This window comes from Astatotilapia calliptera, chromosome 19, assembly GCF_964374335.1.
Source record: "Astatotilapia calliptera chromosome 19, fAstCal68.1, whole genome shotgun sequence".
Taxonomy (NCBI): domain Eukaryota; kingdom Metazoa; phylum Chordata; class Actinopteri; order Cichliformes; family Cichlidae; genus Astatotilapia; species Astatotilapia calliptera.
This window is the reverse complement of record NC_137440.1, coordinates 6,850,129-6,869,009: the sequence shown is the minus strand read 5'-3', so window position 1 is coordinate 6,869,009 and position 18,881 is coordinate 6,850,129. Positions and strand designations below refer to the sequence as shown.

Here is an 18,881-nt window from a genome sequence, read left to right as displayed (position 1 = left end):
TCACTATTATACTTTTTAAAATATTAAGCTTAATTTGTCCCATTGAAATGAATGGGAAACTTCTGCAATTCTGCTAAAATTTGCTTGTTTCTAAAACTTAACTACTTCCTCATATTTTCACGTAGAACAACCATTCAAACTTTAAAATGTTCTCAAATTATTGGGCTATTCAGGTATAAATCAGCTTTTTCAAATCTTTTACCGTTTTACTTTTATGCCTCCTTAAAGTTTTCAGTTGCAAAATTGTGATTTTTCACAAAATACATGCGTTGTTATGGTTGCTATGCACTTGGCTTCCAGTGTGCCACTGAAGGATTTGCAGTCTTCTCTTCATGTCCGAACAACTTCTTGCTACTTGCTCAATTTTCACTCAACTTCCACAAATTATACATCAAAACGTGGGTATTTTTGCTGGCTTTCCGAAAATGTCACTATCATTGTTGTGGGATTTATAGAATTTTGGCAAATCTCCTCAGACCAACACAAAGTCGCAAAACTCTCCATAGAAAGTCAATGGAGAGCTTGTTCAAAATCACCGCTTGATTTCTGTAATGAGAGGCATATTCCAATCGTCATATCTCCTTAACGAAGCAAAGTTAAGATATAAGGCTTGTCCCAGTATATCTTCAGACACTCCTGACGCTCACAATTCAAGAATTATTTTCTCACCTATTACCGTTCTGAAATGAATTGGACTTGTTTGAGGGTAGGAAATTCGTCCTTCGCTCAGATTTCTTCAGATTTCAAACTCTGGAAATGAACCACTTTTTTCTCTCGTCATATCTTTTTAATGGATTTCCACAGAGACCTGAAAATTTCCATGACTGTTCACCAAAGCCTGCTGTCTCTTACGGTGAAAGAATGATATTGATACTCTAAATAGATTTAGAGTTAGAAAGCGTTGTTTGAGGGCAAGTCAAGGCATTTTTTGCTTTGCTCTACTCAGTTATGGTGCATTAGAAGTCAAATATCTTTAATAATTCATATTTTAATGATAAATTGTCAACACTTTAAGATTCCCCCATCTCTTCTGAACAAAACGGTGTAAGAATGACCGTTCTAGCCCCTACGGTTAGGAAATTATGGTCATTTGTTTGAGGGGAGTCGTCATTATGAGAAATAGACTGCAAAAATCCTGTCTCTGTGCTGCGTGTGCACCTGTTTTGGCGGGAAAAAGTACACAGCCTCTGTGGATTCAAATTTAGCAGCTCCCAGGCTGCTTGACTGAAAACGTGCTTCTCTCTCCCTGTGTGTGTGCATGAGAGAGAGAGAGAGAGAGAGAGAGACCCTGTTTAGGGCAGCATCTCATTGTTGGAAAAAAATATAATATATTCAGACTGGTTGACTGGCATAGACCCTCCGTTATGGGCAGAAATCTGTGCCATCAGAAACTGAATTTGAATAAGTTAAATTTGAATTTGAATTGCTCAGACTGAATCTGAATTGTAACTTGAATAAATGCTTTTGAAAACTGAATTTGAATTAGTCTCATTTGAAATTGAATTTATGGTTTGAAAATGAATTGATTTGCTTTGAAACTGCATTTTATCCTTTAAAAATTCAGCTCTCGGATAATTTCAGTTTCACTTCTCACCATTCAGTTTCAGTTCTACAATTCAATTTCAGTTCCAAAATTCAGTTTTTTGGAACTTACATCCGGTTCCGGTTCAAGCGCAGATTAATAGAACTACGTTTTACTAGCGGACCGAAAGTGTTACTGACGGGAATCTACAGCATCTTTAGCTGAATTAAGACTTCAGAAGTCATTCGTCATGTCGAATGACCAGCGGATGAACTCTCAGGTTGGTAATAAATGTATTACATGTATAAGAACAAGCGTCATGTTAACAAATGATAGCCGTACAGTAACTGTTATGCTTATTGTAGCTGCTAGCTAAAAACGCTAATTTAGCGTAGTTTGCCCTGAATTCAGCTTTGACAACAAATATGATCGACTGTTTCTAGTAGAATTCCAAAGTTGTCATCTTGGACCCTCTCAGAGTACCCCCTCTGTGTGCTTGCAGAGACCCCTACAGTAGGGAAACATGCAAAACGGTGCCCAAACCTTTGTATTTTAGCTTTATTTATGTCTTACACAGCATCCCAACTCTTTAGCTAACTTAATAACTTTAGCTAAAGTGAATAGTTAGTCTAATTCATTAGTGCAGCATTACTGGGTCACCTCTGTTTGAAGTGATATAATGTGATATACAACTATCACTGTGTTTAACTACCATAATAATTCTACTTAATTAGATTTTTTATTTTTAAACATACTGCTCCATTAATATGTTCGACAGGCTGAAGTTGTCGGGTCACCTCCTAAATCGACCATCTGTTACAGGTGTTTTGTGCCAGAAATGGAGTGTCCACTGAAGACTGAAGATACTGAATCTCTACGCCTTGCCATCCATCCCTCTTGTGCCTTCATCTAGACAAGAGACAAACTTAACCACTCTCATATGCTCTGTACCTACATCACCTTCCCTGACAGTCGTAGCTTGGCTCATCTGAGGGTGAAATTATAAGAATGTGTTATTTTGCAAAGTGCTCTCTAGGGTTCCTAAATAAAATATGGCATTGAGGTCTTTTGAATTAATCCCTTCTTCTGAAATATAAGAACCTCTCCTGGTTTTAATGGCACTTTGGATTTCCTTACTTTCTGTTCCACTCCCAACCCCAAATAGATGCTGACAAGCTGCCACAGTAACATGGAAGAGGGAAAGAAGTTGGAAAGGACTACTACAAATAAACCTAATGCCTAACAATGTAAAATAAGAACAATAATAAAGATAAGATGAAGTAACAAGTTTTTAGTTTTCTGTTTATTCCAAATGATCATCCAGATGTCTGTGACATGTGATGACAAACACCATAATGGAAGGCCTTAGTCATCACATGCTTAAACTCATATATTTTTGCATATGCTGAACAGGCAGTCAGACATGCTGTAACTGTGGGGTAGAAAACAGCATAAACACCATACGGCAGGGGTCTCAAACTCCAGTCCTCGAGGGCATGGAAAAGTTGCATGACACTGGCCCTTGAGGACTGGAGTTTGAGACCCCTGTCATATGGAATATGACAGGTGTGGTTGAACTGCATGAAGACTCTGAAGCTTCTCTTCTCTTCTGGCAGGACAGGAATGTGGCCTTGTCCTGTGAGCCACAGTAAGGATGTACTTAGAGTAGAACTGGACTGTCACCGGCCTCAGGCTCTTCACCCTTTTCAAAGACAAAGCAGTCATTTAGATAAAATATTAGATATTGTTTACCTGTAAATGCACAAAGAGAATTTAGAAATGTAATTATTGTTAAGAGTGAATAAGCACTGATAGTGTAATCTACAGCTGTGGCCAAACGCTTAGAGAATGAGAAGTGTTGTTTGCTTATTTACAAAGTTTGCTGTTTCAGTGATAGTTGTATATCACATTATATCACTTCAAACAGAGGTGACCCAGTAATGCTGCACTAATGAATTAGACTAACTATTCACTTTAGCTAAAGTTATTAAGTTAGCTAAAGAGTTGGGATGCTGTGTAAGACATAAATAAAGCTAAAACACAAAGGTTTGGACACCGTTTTGCATGTTTCCCTACTGTAGGGGTCTCTGCAAGCATACAGAGGGGGTACTCTGAGAGGGTCCAAGATGACAACTTTGGAATTCTACTAGAAACAGTCGATCATATTTGTTGTCAAAGCTGAATTCAGGGCAAACTACGCTAAATTAGCGTTTTTAGCTAACAGCTACAATAAGCATAACAGTTACTGTACGGCTATCATTTGTTAACATGATGCTTGTTCTTATACATGTAATACATTTATTACCAACCTGAGAGTTTATCCGCTGGTCATTCGACATGACGAATGACTTCTGAAGTCTTAATTCAGCTAAAGATGCTGTAGATTCCCGTCAGTAACACTTTCGGTCCGCTAGTAAAACGTAGTTCTATTAATCTGCGCTTGAACCGGAACCGGATGTAAGTTCCAAAAAACTGAATTTTGGAACTGAAATTGAATTGTAGAACTGAAACTGAATGGTGAGAAGTGAAACTGAAATTATTCGAGAGCTGAATTTTTAAAGGATAAAATGCAGTTTCAAAGCAAATCAATTCATTTTCAAAATATAAAATTCAATTTCAGTTTAGTGATGATCATTTTCAAACCATAAATTCAATTTCAAATGAGACTAATTCAAATTCGGTTTTCAAAAGCATTTATTCAAGTTACAATTCAGATTCAGTCTGAGCAATTCAAATTCAAATTTAACTTATTCAAATTCAGTTTCTGATGGCACAGATTTCTGCCCATACTCCGTGTGTCTCTCTCTCTGTGCATTTGTGTATACATATTTGATTTTGTGTGTATCTGTTGGCTGTTCCTTCTTGTTTTTTAAATTTATTTTTATTTCTTTATTTTTTTTTTCACAGGTGAATAACAATTAGTTTTGAGGGAACTTAACCATGTTCCGTTTTTTTTTTTTTCAGCTTGTCATCTTACATTTTCCAGTATTTTCACTTAAGTTATTACTATTCTGTTCAATCATAGTATTTGTTCTAAATCATTGTTATTATGCTATATTGTAGTATTTCTGCTAAATCATACTATTTCTACTATATTATATTTTTCTTTCTAAATATAGCATTTCTGCTATATAATTGTATTTCTGCTATGTTATAATATTTGTGCTAAACCAGAGTATTTGTGCTGAAACATGGTATTTCTGCCAAATTATAGTATTTCTGTCAAATTATAGTATTTGTGCTGAAACATAGTATTGATTTAAAATTACAATATTCATAGTTCATCACAGTGTCTCTGGTAAATCACAGTATTTCTGCTATGTTGTACTATTTTTCTAAATCATAGTGTTTCTGTAATGCTTAAGTATTTTTGGCTAAATACATTCTTTCTGTTATCTTATACTATTTCTCCTAAATTCTTGTATTTTTGAGAAGTTATCATGTTTCTGGTAAGTTACAATATTTCTGCTAAGTTCTGGTATGCTATTGTATTTCTGCCAAGTATTATGTTTCCTCTAAGATATTGCAGTTCTGCTAAGTTATTCCATTTTAGCAAAGTTCCTTTGCTTCTGCAAAGTTTTTACAATTTCTGCAACTTTTCAGCTTTTTCAGCTAGTTTTTGCAGACAGCTTCAGCTTTAAAGCATCCACACTGCATTTTCGCAGGAAATGCAAATTTTTCTAGTTATAGTTACTAGGTACTTCAAAAAAAGTAACTGAGTTGGTAACCGAGTTAGAATATTCTAAAAGTAATTAATTACTTGAAAAGTAACTATTGCGTTAGTTTAAAAAAAAATGTTTAACCCTCTGGGGTCCAGGGTGTAATTGGCAATTTTTAACTACTTTTGATATTTCCTCTACATTTCACCTTTAAATACTGTTTACTTTGCCTTGTTTGGTATCATCCTTTTCAGCACAACCTCACATGTCTGAATTTACAGTCATGTTTTCATTTTGACATACTGTATTAACACAATTGATCTAAAATGAAACAAAAACCATAAAATCTGAGTAGAAAGTTATATTTTTAATGTAACAACCACAAACATGGTTAATGAATCATATTTCATAACTTTAAATGCAATATAAATGGTCAATTTTAAAATCCTATGCACACTTTTTGCAAACACCAAAGCTGTTTGCAGCCATTTACCTTTTACCCCTTTTAAATTAACCACTTCAAACTATTTATATAACAATCAGCTGCATTCAATAAGATGCCACACAAATTATTTGTGCCACTCCAAACAATAATTTCTGTCCATTGTAAAGAAGAACATCACAGCCTGATACCTGCAGGTCTGACAGGAGCAGGTGTATCACTCCTGTTTCTACCTGGAGACAGCAGTCGCCTCATTGTTCTGACACACAACACAAAACTATCCACAACACTACACACTAACTACACAAGACAACACATTAACTACACACTCCAAACACGCTAAACGTCACAAATCTCTCACATCTTAAAACTCGCTCTCTCTCTTTTTTTCTGCTGTCTCTCTCTCTCTCTCACACTCTCTCTCTCTCTCTCTCTCTCTCGCCGTCACTCCTAAAACTTCCCTAAACAACCAAATGTCATATTGCCATATCATTTTTTGATTGGTCGACATGGTGCATTTTTCCACCAACAGGAACCGGCTGTTTTTTGGTTTGTTTTTTAATTTTTTGCTCATAAGCAGAGAGTGCTTGCTAGCTTCCTAAAAGTGATGAAAGTATTCAGGAAAAAACACGCGTGTATACTGTTTATCATGACTCTGGTTTTACGTGGCCTATTAACACAATTTAAAAACTGGTAAATATTACCTTGTTGCTTTGTCTTGAAGTGGTCATGTGATTGGCTTAACACGACTACTTTATTCTTCCTCAGTCAAACAGCAGCACTCATGTGATTGTTTTGCCCCATTAACTCCAGGTGTTGTGCCAAAAAGTGATGTCTGCCAGAAAGTGATAACCGTCTGCGGGAGCGCGCCTAGCTGCTTAAAGCTGTTGTGCCCAGATTACTTACGTAGACAGCTACTTACATGGAACTGATATAAGATGCGGTAAGCTGAAGACAGCTTTGACCGTCTGCTTGTTGAAAAATAGTAACGCGACCGCACTGCATTTTCTTGTTAGTGACGGTAACCCAGATTACTCATTAGTGAAAAAAGTAACGCCGTTACTTGTAACGCCGTTATTCCCATCACTGCTGCTGAGACACGACTGTTAGTTGCTGCATTAAGGAAAATGTGTTCGACATTTCCCCGCTGCTTCCCCCGCAGATCCTGCAGATCCTGCAGAGTGAAGGGTAAGAAAAACTGTTACTGCATCACAGCAGGAAATTTAAGTTATAGGCAGTAAAAACCACACAGGTCGAATGTGGCTGACACTTTTAACTGACAAAAATGTTACTATAAAAATCAGTTGAAGTCATTTAAATTGCAAAAGAGACACTTTGAATGTTTCTCAATTGCTGTTGCAATTTTGTATGAAATCATAGAGGGTCTTGAAGGGGAAGAACAATTGCCTTAGATCTGAAAAAACGCCAGAGCAAGAAAACAAAACTGGTTTTGACCTTTTGTGCCTCACTTTAGTGGTTAGCGCTCTACAGCAACAAGCGGGGCCTTCATGTGGAGCGTTTGCATGTTCTTCCATCACCTGCGTGGATTTCCTCCCAAAGTGTACGAGTGTGTGCTTGTCGTTTTCTTTTTGTTAGTCCAATAATTACATCTCCCAGATCAGGATCAAGAAAGAAAGGCATCTTAAATGGACTGGTGTTTATATAGCGCAACAGAGCAAGGAGCTAAAGGGTTTAGAGGAGCCTACGCAGGGGTTTGTGCGTGTATGTGTTGTTGTCATTTCTCCATCTAGACATCATAATACTTAAAGCCTTCAGAGCGCTCTGATCCTGCCTTGCTCCAACTCATCTCCTGGCACCTCTTCCACAATGTTGAGTAAAATCCTTTCTGCCTGACCAAGCTGTTGTTCCTTTTAATTTGAACAGAAAGTCTGTGTACTCTGTTTGCCCAACCGCCACTAATGTGGCATCAACATAGAAGTCCACTGTGTCCTTTTGACAGGACTGTAGGACTCATACAAATTGCAGAAATGGTGTTTGATGCCAAAGTCTCAGTCATGAACACACTAACACTTTGATGAATGCATCAGGATTAACTCAGGGTTCAGTATCTTGCCCAAGGATACTTCCACACACAGTTTGGAGGAGCCAGGGATCAATCCGCAGACCTTCCAACTGGTAAACGACCTGCTGGACTACCTGAGCAAGCACCTTTTTTACAGATAATGTGGGTGGGGTTTTTTTTGTATTTTTTGTCTTAAATTAAATGGTGACATTTAGCTGGTCTATGTTCCTACACTCACTAATGGCCAAGAGCTCTTGGTAGGGACCAAAAACATGAGACTGTGGATACAAATGCTGGAAATAACCTTTCTAAGAGGGTAGGGGGACTTTCACTTAGAGATGGGGTGAGAATCTCAGAACTGCTGCTCCTCCACATGGAAAGCAGCCACTGGTGTGGATATGTGACTAGGGAGCCTCCTAGGTGAGAGCTTTCAAGCATATCCAGCTGGGATAAGGCTCTCAGGCACACCCCTACACTGGAGAGATTCTCCTGGATGACCCAGGAACAGCTCAGTGCCCTATACTGGAAGAGCTAGGGAGAGAGAGATCTGGGTGTCTCTGTGTAGACTGCAGCCCTCTGTAACCCAGGCCTGGATAAATGTTTGTTTGACTTAGTAAAAGATATACCTGCAGTGTGTATCCACACAGCAGCAGAAAGGTCAAAGTGGATGTCAGTCGTTTAAAAGATGCAATGTAAACACCAGAAAGAACAATATGAAACCAAAATAAGTAAGTAAGTCATACTGGACTTTTTCTGTATTAAAACAAAATAACAGATCTAAAGAGTCTGTTCACATGTACAAAAGAACCTTTAATAATTAACTGATACCCAAACCAAGTTAAAGCATCATTTACTTTTGTGACTGCATTAGTGTGTTATTCTGGTCCTGAATGCTGCTGTAACAACAGAATATTGCAAGGATACATCATTTGGCAGAAAGAAAAATCATTTTAGTACTTGTTCAGATTTGTTTTCAAACATTTTATTTCATTTGCTTTTATGTTTGTCTGTCATAACAGTCAGCTCGATGTTTCACTGAGTCACCAAACAAAAGCAAAAGTCTTTATTTGTCAGTGCCATCCAAAGCATACTACGCACCGAGACTTTCTGACCTGCAAACAATCTGGTTAAGTGCGTGTGTGTGTGTGTGTGTGTGCGCGCGCGCGCTTTGGAAGGGGAGGGATTGCATGTGTGGCTCTGTGGGTCTCTCTGAAATTTCCCTACATCGTCTGAGCAGGAGGAGCTTGTCTCGTTAGGCATAAAAGCTCACAGCAGCTGCAGTTACTTTCAAAGCAGTGACTGTGACGTAGAATCTGAAAGATGTTTTATGTTCTTTATAGATATATATCATGTGGATAGTTTGTTTGGCCACAAAAATACTTTTTACAGACTTACTTTGGTGTATTGTTGTAATTCGATTGGATGATGTCAGTAGTTTTCTTTGTTGTGTTAGGGCTGATGTTGTTTATGTCTCATTTTTAAATGTGTTGTTCTGTAAAAAGTGTTTTTTCATCTTCCTTCCTGCATGAAACATGACAGTTTCACTTGTTCTTTATGTAATCTTATTGGAATTCAAAGCAATTCAATGTATTTATTTATTGATTATTATGTATTATGACAATGTACATATTGCAGATTTATGGTTTAATCTATTTTTAATTTCACGGTCATGCTATACACAAGGCTAAAATGTTTCGTTTATGCCAATCATATTAAAAAAATGTATATTAAAACAGTTTTTTTTTAAATTGCAGATTTCTCAGCACCTTTCTTGGCCTGTTGGTCACGTTTTACAACCTGGAGAAGAATGCGGACACAGTCGGATTCATCCACAACAGGCACGTCCAACAGTTCCCCTGAACAAACTTTAAGAGCTGGAGGAAAATGGTTTAAAAAGTTCTGGCGAAGCCCCACAGGTCAACCCAGCGACAACGGTCCTTCCACTACTGATGGACACCAATCACCTACTGAAGAAGAGCGGCCAGTTGGTAGGTGACATACATCCAGCTGTTATTAGCTATTTCCTGTTAACCCTCTGTATCTCAACTAAATTATGTTTTGTGTGACATATTAAAAAAAGAAAGGAAATTGATGTTACGGTTGTTCCACAAAATTTTGTGGAAAATAGTGCTGATGTGTGAAAAACACCTCTGTTACAGAAATAAGGTTCTCCATTTCTTCCAGAAATGTTAAATACCTTATTTTAGGAGAAATATGAACTGTTTGAAGATTATTTATCTTTGTTTTTGTCCACCAGTGACTCCTACTTTTGAGGAATGCCTTGAAGGACAATACCTGTTTGAAGCCACTCAACAACTGATCAAGATGGAGAAACATCTGTTTGGAGAGATAACAGAGGCTGATGCACTCAAAGCTCACGAGGAAGCAGTAAAAAAGCTTGCTGCAGACTATGAAGCCCTTGAAAAGCGTTTAGAGCAGACCGTGCAGCAGAGTCTTTCTCTCAGCTGTGAGGAAGAGGTGTTTGCTTTGATATCAGCAGTGAAAGCCATCAACCTTGAGGAAGAGCAGGACCAGCTGTGGGGACAAATATGCCGGACGCCACCAGCCTGGAGGCCCAAGAAGTGGAAGGAGCACCATGACAAAGTGCTTCATGAATTAGTGTATAGTCGTTTGGAGAACCCATCGAGCCTCATTGGTGATCAGGTGAACCAGTCCTCGATCCAGGCAGACATCCAGTCCATGGGCAAGCAGCTGAAGGAGGACATGCAGTGGGTGGTGGAGATTGTGAACAACTGCTACCCACCAGAGATGGACATCTGTAACTTTTATGCAAGACAGTACCATCAAACTTTCAGCGCAAGACTCAAACAGATTGCAGACTTTGTTCTGGATGACAAGGACTGCAGCTTCCTCCTGCGATGGGTGAAGGAGTTTTATCCAGGGTAAGCCACCAGTTCAATTATTGTTTGAAGCAGCATCTTTCTGTGACTAAACATGAGGATGTCTGTCAGTGTGAGGTCCTTCATTGTTTTTAGAAGAATAAATACCTGAGCAATTACAGATAGTGAATAATAATACAAATGTAACAGCTAATTTCTTGTTTTCTTAATGTGCTAAATAAAATGCCATTTTTATAGACTAAACACAACTTGGGTTGTTTATAGAAACTCATGTGTTATCTGCTCTGTGTACCAGAATCCTTGAAAAAGCTGAGCTGGCCAGTAATATCAATACTGAAGCGCTGGGAAACCTGCTTCCTGATGAGTTACTGAAAGCTCTGGAGGAGCAGTACCTCAGCAAACAACAGGTAACACAGTGTATCTGAGGCGTGTATCCAGTTAATCAGTATGGTCATTGCAGGGCTTAAAGTGAGATGTGTAAATGCAGCATCAAAGAGTTGCTGGTTTAATTTTTTTGAACATAATATTGTAGATGTAATTATTACTGTCAGTAATTAAATCTTTACACATGAAAGCGGTTTAAAACTGGCAGCTGTGTGTTGTTGTGTGTTTAGAGCGACCTGATGATTTATATTGGCCGAGTATTGGATGAAGCAAAGAAAGAGTGGGATCAAGGAAAGGAGCCGACAAGAGATGATGGTTGCTACGCCAGTCCTGTGGCCTATGATGTCATCCAGGTACAGTTGCTGCATAAACTTGTTATTAAAAAGGCTGAAATCGATGCTTTTATGAAAATGTATTAATACAATGTGAAAGGTGTCACTTGTGGTGGCCAACTTCAAGGATCCTTATAGTGAGTCCTGCATTTGTTGACTTCTAATTGTTGACCATGATGAGAGGCTTTGAATAAATTGCTATGTTGTGGTTAAATATTGACGTAACATTGTTTTGACATCACATTTCCTCTGTTATTCACTGTAGAACACTTAAGAAGTGCCGACAAATATTTTCCAGCCTGCTGCACATATTAACCAAACTGAAAAAGACTTTGAGAAACTTTGAGAAAAAGATTTACAAACAAGGAAGACAATTATTTTTGTTTGGGTCATTTATAGAAACGTATTTACTGTCGGATCAGAGTCACAGTTTCAAACCCTCCCATGGTTCTGTAGTTTAATCACTTGGGTTTGTCACTAACATTGTAAAGCACTGGGTTTGGTTCCTGGTGTTTAACTGGATCTGAAAATGATGGAAGTGCATTGCTGTGTAAAGTGCTTTGAGAACTTAAAACTGCCACTGATTTGTCAATACATTTGTCTTCAGTTGATCAACGGCATCGTGACATCAGCACATATAACTGTAAGAGACCGACACAAGGCCCAGGAAATAACATCCAACCTGACAGACTTCATGCAGAGGTAACAAGGCTTCACAAGGCTGTCTTTTAAATATTGTCATTTGAAAATACATTTTAGTTTAATGTTTGGTAATAACAAGATAATAAAAGTGAAAACTGTTTTTAATCTTCTGCAGGTATAAAGAGTTTCATGAAGACATCATAAGGCAGAACAAACGGCACAGCAAAGCTTTCATAAAGGCAAACCTCAGCTGTGTCGAACAGTTCAGGTTTGTTTCTGATCCAGTTAGATGGAAATTCAGATTTTAACTTCATCATAAAAGGAGAATACTTCACTGTGAGCTAATGTGTCCTGTGTGGTCTGTCTAAAGGGACTTCTTTGAGAAGCACGATCTGTTCCCAGAGAATGTGCGGGAAAACTGTTTGCAGGTCCTGACTGAGATGAAACAGTCTGCCCACACTTATTTATTAACCCCTGTGCACAAGATCCTCAAAGTAAGTTCTTTACAACTGCAGATATCAATAATCCTCAGGATTAAATCCTAACATGTTTTAATCAAAGATTTTAAAACAATGTGTTATTTGTTCCTCACACAGCCACACTACCAGAAGGTGGGAACCAGTGACTGGCCGAAGAAGAACACGTTTGAGAAGCTGCTGAACAGCACTGAAGACCAGCTTCAAGAACTTCAGGGTTCCAGTCAGTCCTCTTACCAGGTAAAAGGAGGAAACTTTATAATGGACTGAATGGCCATTATTGCCTTCATTGCCACCTTTTTAGTAAAAGGATTATGATGTGCTCTGACTACTTAAATACTTGGTTTAAATTCAGGAGCTGATTGGTCGGCTTTACCAGGAAATGACAGTGGAATATGTCCAGAGTCTCCTGAAAGGAGAGGTCAAACTGAAGGACAGCAATCAGCAGCAGAAGGCTTACGAGACTGTGCAAGAAAATGGAGAGAAACTGCACGAGCTGTTTGCCAGAATGGTGAGACTTGATCTTTAATGCACACTTTAACTGAGACACAAATTAAATCAATCAAGCACAAACACTGATCAGCAAAACATTGTTTGACAGGGTGAATCAGAATCAGAAAGGGTTTTATTGTCAAATGTTGAGCAGGTTTACAACATTAGGAAATTGCTGTGGTACTTATTGCAAAACATACTGTGAGACAAACGCTTAAATAAACATAAAAATTTAAATTAAAAGTGCTAAGCAGATTGATATATACATGTATGCAGGTGATGATCAGTGCAAAAATGGAACAGATGCACAGAACACAGTATAGTGTCATGTGTTTGTGGTGGGAACAGTCATATGGTTATTGTTCATGAGTCCAACAGCAGAGGGGAAGAAACTGTTCTTCTGCCTGAGGGGAGCAGGTCGAACAAGCTGTGTCCAGGATGAGAAGGGTCAGCTGTGATCCGAGTTGCACGCCCCAGTGTCCTGGAGGTGTACAGGTGCTGCAGAGATGGGAGTCTGCAGCCAATCACCATCTCAGCAGAGCACACAACACGCTGCAGTCTGTTTGTCCCTGATGGTGGCTCCATCATACCACACGGTAATGGAGGAGATGAGGATGGACTCAATGATTGCAGTGTTGTTGGCAGGTTGAATTTCTTCAGCTGCCTCAGCAAGTACATCCTCTGCTGGGCCTTATGACGGAGGTGATGGTGGGCTCCCACTTGAGGACCTGGGTGTTGGTGGTACCAAGGAAGCGGAATGAGGCGAACAACCTTAGTCACAAATTCAACTAACTACACTAAAAGAACCGTTGACGGGCTGTATTTAAGTTTTGAAATTTACCCTCTTACTTTGGTTATACTTTTAAAATCAAGTGAATAAAAAGAAAAATCAGTAAGAAATAGAAAAAAGACATTTCTCAATAGATATTGGATCTGGAATGATGAGAGGACAAGGAGTGGGAGGGGGTCACTATTATGATACAGGGATTATAATAAGCTAAAATGAATCCTTTGCCATTGCAGTACAGGACTGGAGCAAATTTTCAGCCTGTGTAACTGAAAGAATTTAAAATTCACATTTACTGCCCAGCTAGCTTAAAATTCCAGTGCAATTACTCCAGAAGAAAAAACATCATTATTTCCAAAAACAGCAGCTATGCTGATTACAGTTTGGGGAAACTTGCAGACTAAACTGACGTCGCTGATTTGTCTTCACAGGGATCCAAACAAGACTGGTTAAAGGAAATCCTGACCAAGATTGCAGAAGTGCTAAAACTCCAAGATATTCCTGCCATACAGATGCAAATCGTTTCACTGGGATCTGCTTATCCCGACCTCAGGTAAACAGGAAGCTGACTGAGCGAAACATCTTAATTGGTATCAGATATATCTTGTGAGCAGGATGAGCTACATTCATGGGAACTAACATTAGCTGAAAGTAGATGTGCTGCCTTTCTATTTTACATTACCAGTCTCACTGATAGTGCACTGAAACAGAGAACTAAATAAAACATGCTGGCATGAGAGAAGCAGCAGCAGCTGTGAGTAGATGAAGTCAATAATTCTTGTTAATTAGAGTTAAAAGGAGAGTTTTTTCCAAATGTGGCACCAGAAACCAAACTGTCTTGTTCTGGTCTTCAGTTTAGCAAAGGTCTGGGGTAGGGGTGGGTTTTTATAATCGATTTATCGATTAAAATCGATTCTGGCTTGGATAACGTAAAATCGATTCATTAAAATCCTGAATCAATTTTTTAATATAAATTTATTTTGCCCGAAATGCCAGAATCTCTGGTGAAATCTCACAAAATTTCAAGAACCACCAAACAGCTAAGACAGTAAATGAGAGCAGGAACACGGATTCTGCACAAAGACTTAAACACACAGCGCAACCCGCGGATCAGAATCAGTTAGATGTCGCCCTTCTCACAGTCGGGGCTGAAAGCTGACAGCTCGCTGATTCTGATGTTTCGGCGGGTCGGCGCTTTGTGTTCACGCCCTTCATGCGCTGATTCTAAAGCTGTTAGTTTGATGTCTCTCCGAACAATATTGACTGAACCAGCAGCAAAAGAAGATCCAAACTACGCTTCACATAAACATCGTCATGAATTCACTCTGACTTTTACTGTTTTGCTTCCACCACGATGCACAGCTCTCCCCCCCTCCCCCCCCTCTCTTCAACAACAGTTTCCCGTCTAAAAATCTGTTTTCTTCATTATTCGCTTGCTTGTTACGCACAACTCTACCGTTGTTTACAGCGCTGTCGGCCGACGTTTTTTTTCCCTTTTACATTCTTCCGGAAAGAAAACCTAATTTCTGCCGTTCAATACTGAACAAATGTAAACTTTTTAAAATGATGCAAAATGCAAAACGCTTAGTCGTGTCTCTAATAAAACCGCTGTAACGTCAGAGGTAATGTTCATGTGTTGATTAATGGTTTTCTTTCGTTTTTGATGTACTGCAGAATATTTTTATAAAATCCCAGGCCAGGAAACTCGCCTTCATGTTTTTCTGTGTTTTATCTTCAGCTACTTTGACACAAAGGCATCTGCTGTGACGCTCACACCTTTGATAAAGTCTTGCGTGTGTCAGCTTCCTTTTTATAGATACAAAAATATGTAAATGTACTGATCTGAATTATAATATTTCTGACTGTCAAAATTTCCCAGATTCAAATTGAATTGAATCGAATCGAATCGATTCGGGACCTTGTGAATCGGAATTGAATCGATTCTAGAAATCAGTGACGATACCCAGCCCTAGTCCGGGGCTACGTTCAGGGCCATCACTGGAGGAGGCGTGTGTGCTGAACTTCGTGGTCCTCGAGCAGTGTTTTTTGAGGGGCTGGCCGAGGCCACTGCCCACTGGGTCCGCTTCCATCACCTGCCACCAGACCGGAGGCTACACGGCGGAGCTCATCAAACGCTGAGTTTAGGCGCCGGCGTGTGGGGTCCCACAAACCCCTTCACAGCGCTGCTTTAGGCCGGTGGCCCAGAATTGCCCGACGGCCACGGGGCCGCGCTTCTGAGCCACGGGGAGCCGCACAGAGTCCTGGAAGTGTGTGTGGCCGGGGCACCTACTGCGGGAATGTCCAATGAGTTGGGACGGGTGTTCCGCGTCCAGTGTCGCCGGGGCTACAGCACCCGCCCCTGGTCCCGGAGGTACGTAGCACATTCCGGTAAGGTGTCGAGAAGGTGGACTCGGGCTGGACGCAGATCCTGGTCCACCAAAGCTTGGTTCAGCCTGGGGCGTTGGAAGCAGAATGGGTGGAGGTGAAATGTGTGTATGGGGACACAAGTATCCTGTGGTGCCGCTTCTGCTACAATACAAGGGCAAAACGCAAGGGGTAAAGGCGGCAGTTGGTCAGCGCCTGTTGCATCCCCTAATTTTGGACACCAACTAATTGGCCAGGGTTACATAGCTTGCTGGGGCAGTATGCGGGGATGAGACGTGGGGTCATCTAACACTGACTCTGGGGGGAGGAGGCAGAAAAGTGTGCGCAAGCCCTGTTTAAGGTCATCTCCCAGGTCGGTATTCCAAAAGAAATACTGACCACCCAGGGCACGGCGTTCATGTCTCGCACACTAAAGGAGCTATAAAAATTACTGGGCATTAAATCTGTTCAGACCAGTGTCTACCTCCTTCAGACTGACAGGCTGGTGGAGCGGCTGAACAAGACTTTAAAGTCCATGATTCATAAGTTCATACATGAGGATGAACGCAATTGGGATCGCTGGTTAGACCCTCTGTTTGCAGTGAGGGAGGTACCCCAGACCTCCACAGGATTTTCTCCTTTGAGTTGCTGTAGAGCAGACAGCCATAGAAGGTGCTCGACCTGATTAAAGAAAACTGGGAGAAAGGGTCGAGCCCCGTGAAAAATGAGATTCAGTACGTGCTGGACCTGAGAGCAAAACTGCACAGGTTGGGGAGTCTGTCACGGGCAGGTGCGTCCGCAGGTGGAGGAAACAGCAGCGATTGCATCCTGTCTGCGCCGGAAGACCAAAAAGGAGGTGGGACGTCTCCTGGGGCTGGCAGGCTACTACTGCCGGTTTGTGCCTAGGTTCGCGGACCTGGCCAGCCGCTTGACCGATCTCACCAGGAAAGGTGCCCCCGATCTGGTCCAGTGCCAGGTGGCGTTTGTGCAGCTAAAACAGGCTCTCTGTGGGGAGCCGCTGCTGTTCACACCTAACTTTTGGTGGTTGTGGCCGATTTCCTCTCCTGCTCGCGGGGGTGTACGTTCGGCTGGCCTCAGTCGGGCGGTGGGGGTGTGTGTGTGGTTTCTGGCCTGCTGCAGCGGAGGAGTGACACAGTGAGCTCGCAGGGCGGTGCGCAGGCGGGAAGAACAGGTGTGCCTGACTGTTTCAATAACTGTGTGTTCTGTTTGGCAGTGAGAGCTGACATGAGACGTGTGTGTGTGACACAGAGTGAGGAGTGTGTGCATAAACAAAGAACTGTTTCACTTTCGAGACTGTGTGTGTGTGTTACAGGGTCCCATGTCACAATAAGTAAACTAAATGTGCGCTTACAAATTGAACAAATGTGCTTAAACCAATCAATAAACTTATTGGAAACTAAAGTGTGTTATTGTGTTCAAATGAAGAAATAAAAATACAGGAGAGTTACCAACTGTAGAGTGTGACCATGGGTTTTGCCATCACATGGAGAATCACATGCATTTCAGGCACGGATCCATTTCAGCAGTAGGAGTTCCACCTATTGTCACATTTCCAACAGAGGTGGACTGAGTCACATTTTCCATCTCCCCTCTTCTCAGCAGTTTAGATGATGGTGATGTGTTACTGACAGCTTTCAGTGTTTGCAGGAAGGATGTGTGTCAGGGGCAGACAGAAAAAGACATAACATGGCAATGAAACACAAGTTTAGACGGGATCAGTGAAGTTATAACTTCTGCTGTTATTCTTATGTTGAAAGTGAAATAAAACATTGCAGATTATATTTAGCTAAAAAAAAAAGCTCAATTTCTTTATATATTTTTTTTCCATGTCAAATGTGGCAGCTTTCACATGACAATCCTTTTTTCACAGTCTCTGACTTTACGTCACTTTTTTAAAACCCTTTCTTCTTTCTGTCACCAACAGTGAAAAACATGTTTCGGCTCTGCTCAAACTCAAGACAAACATCTCCAAAGCCGACAGGAAAATCGTCAAAACCACTCTGTCAGACACACTGAAAGAGAGCCGTGCTGATCCTGGAACCCGGAAGTTTTTCTCCAAAGTTTAAGTGAGATGAGCCGCACATTTGCTTCTTAGAGTATCACTGACTGAGAGTTTGGTTGCACAGCAGCAATATTATCGTGTATTATATTGTGTTACAGTCTATCTCTGTAAAGACATACAGAGTGAATGCCAGGGAAAAACCTTCAGATGCTACTTAGACTGAAATCCCGATTATACGCAGACTCGGTGATGGTGAATGCTTGCTGTAGTTACTGTATGTTATTGTATACATAAGCTAGATTTTACATTCATGCTGGCAATTTTTGTGCATTTCATAGAAACTGTGAATAAGTATGCAAGAGTCTGTTTTTACACACTTACAAACAGGTCAGTGCCGTTCTATTATATGTCGTTTTGTTTAAAAACTACAATGATATTAAAGTCTAGTTTTTTCATAAGTTGTATTTTATGCTATATTGTATTACAGAGAATTATACATGTCTCATGTACATAAAAAGATGTAAGTTGAGTTTTTTTAATAAATGTGCAAAAACCAGCTCAATTTGTTTTTACTGTTTACTCTGTTTAGTAGATGATCCACATGTAGGGTTTATAGTATGTGGAAAAAACAGCAATAGTACTGGCAACAGACAGGGAATGGAGTTACAGTTAATGTCTATAATAAGTATCAACATGTGTTAATTATAAAAATCATAAGAATGATAACTGCAGGTTACAAGTGAACACTATAGCTTGATAGGTAATGCAGCATTATAGACAAACCCTACAGCAACTATCTCCACCAAAACCATGGAGGAGGAGAGGCTATGATCAAGGTAGCATGGAGGGAAGTTAGCCATTAATAGTTCAGAAA

The 18,881-nt window shown here is 40.2% G+C and overlaps 1 protein-coding gene and 1 long non-coding RNA gene across 2 annotated transcripts; both read left to right on the top strand.

Moving 5' to 3' along the window:
• The first annotated feature begins 416 nt into the window (after nt 1-416).
• LOC145422566 (uncharacterized) lies at nt 417-2,800 on the top strand. The gene is made up of 2 exons (XR_013903876.1): nt 417-1,802; nt 2,345-2,800. It is a non-coding gene; the product is annotated as an uncharacterized LOC145422566 (long non-coding RNA).
• A 3,758-nt stretch (nt 2,801-6,558) lies between these two features.
• On the top strand, nt 6,559-18,563 carry LOC113012586 (tumor necrosis factor alpha-induced protein 2-like). Its single transcript, XM_026152878.2, has 12 exons — nt 6,559-6,811; nt 9,401-9,634; nt 9,904-10,549; nt 10,803-10,914; nt 11,122-11,244; nt 11,831-11,925; nt 12,041-12,133; nt 12,236-12,359; nt 12,462-12,581; nt 12,697-12,852; nt 14,052-14,173; nt 17,930-18,563. The coding sequence occupies exons 1-12, from the start codon at nt 6,751-6,753 to the stop codon at nt 18,069-18,071; spliced, it is 2,028 nt and encodes a 675-aa protein (XP_026008663.2). The 5' UTR covers nt 6,559-6,750; the 3' UTR covers nt 18,072-18,563.
• Nucleotides 18,564-18,881: the final 318 nt, after the last annotated feature.

Coding starts and splice junctions, on each gene's coding strand:
- LOC113012586 (XM_026152878.2), top strand. CDS start 6,751: ATGTGTTCGACATTTCCCCGCTGCTTCCCCCGCAGATCCTGCAGATCC. Junction 6,812..9,400: donor CAGATCCTGCAGAGTGAAGG/GTAAGAAAAACT, acceptor TTTAAATTGCAG/ATTTCTCAGCACCTTTCTTG. Junction 11,245..11,830: donor TGGCCTATGATGTCATCCAG/GTACAGTTGCTG, acceptor ATTTGTCTTCAG/TTGATCAACGGCATCGTGAC.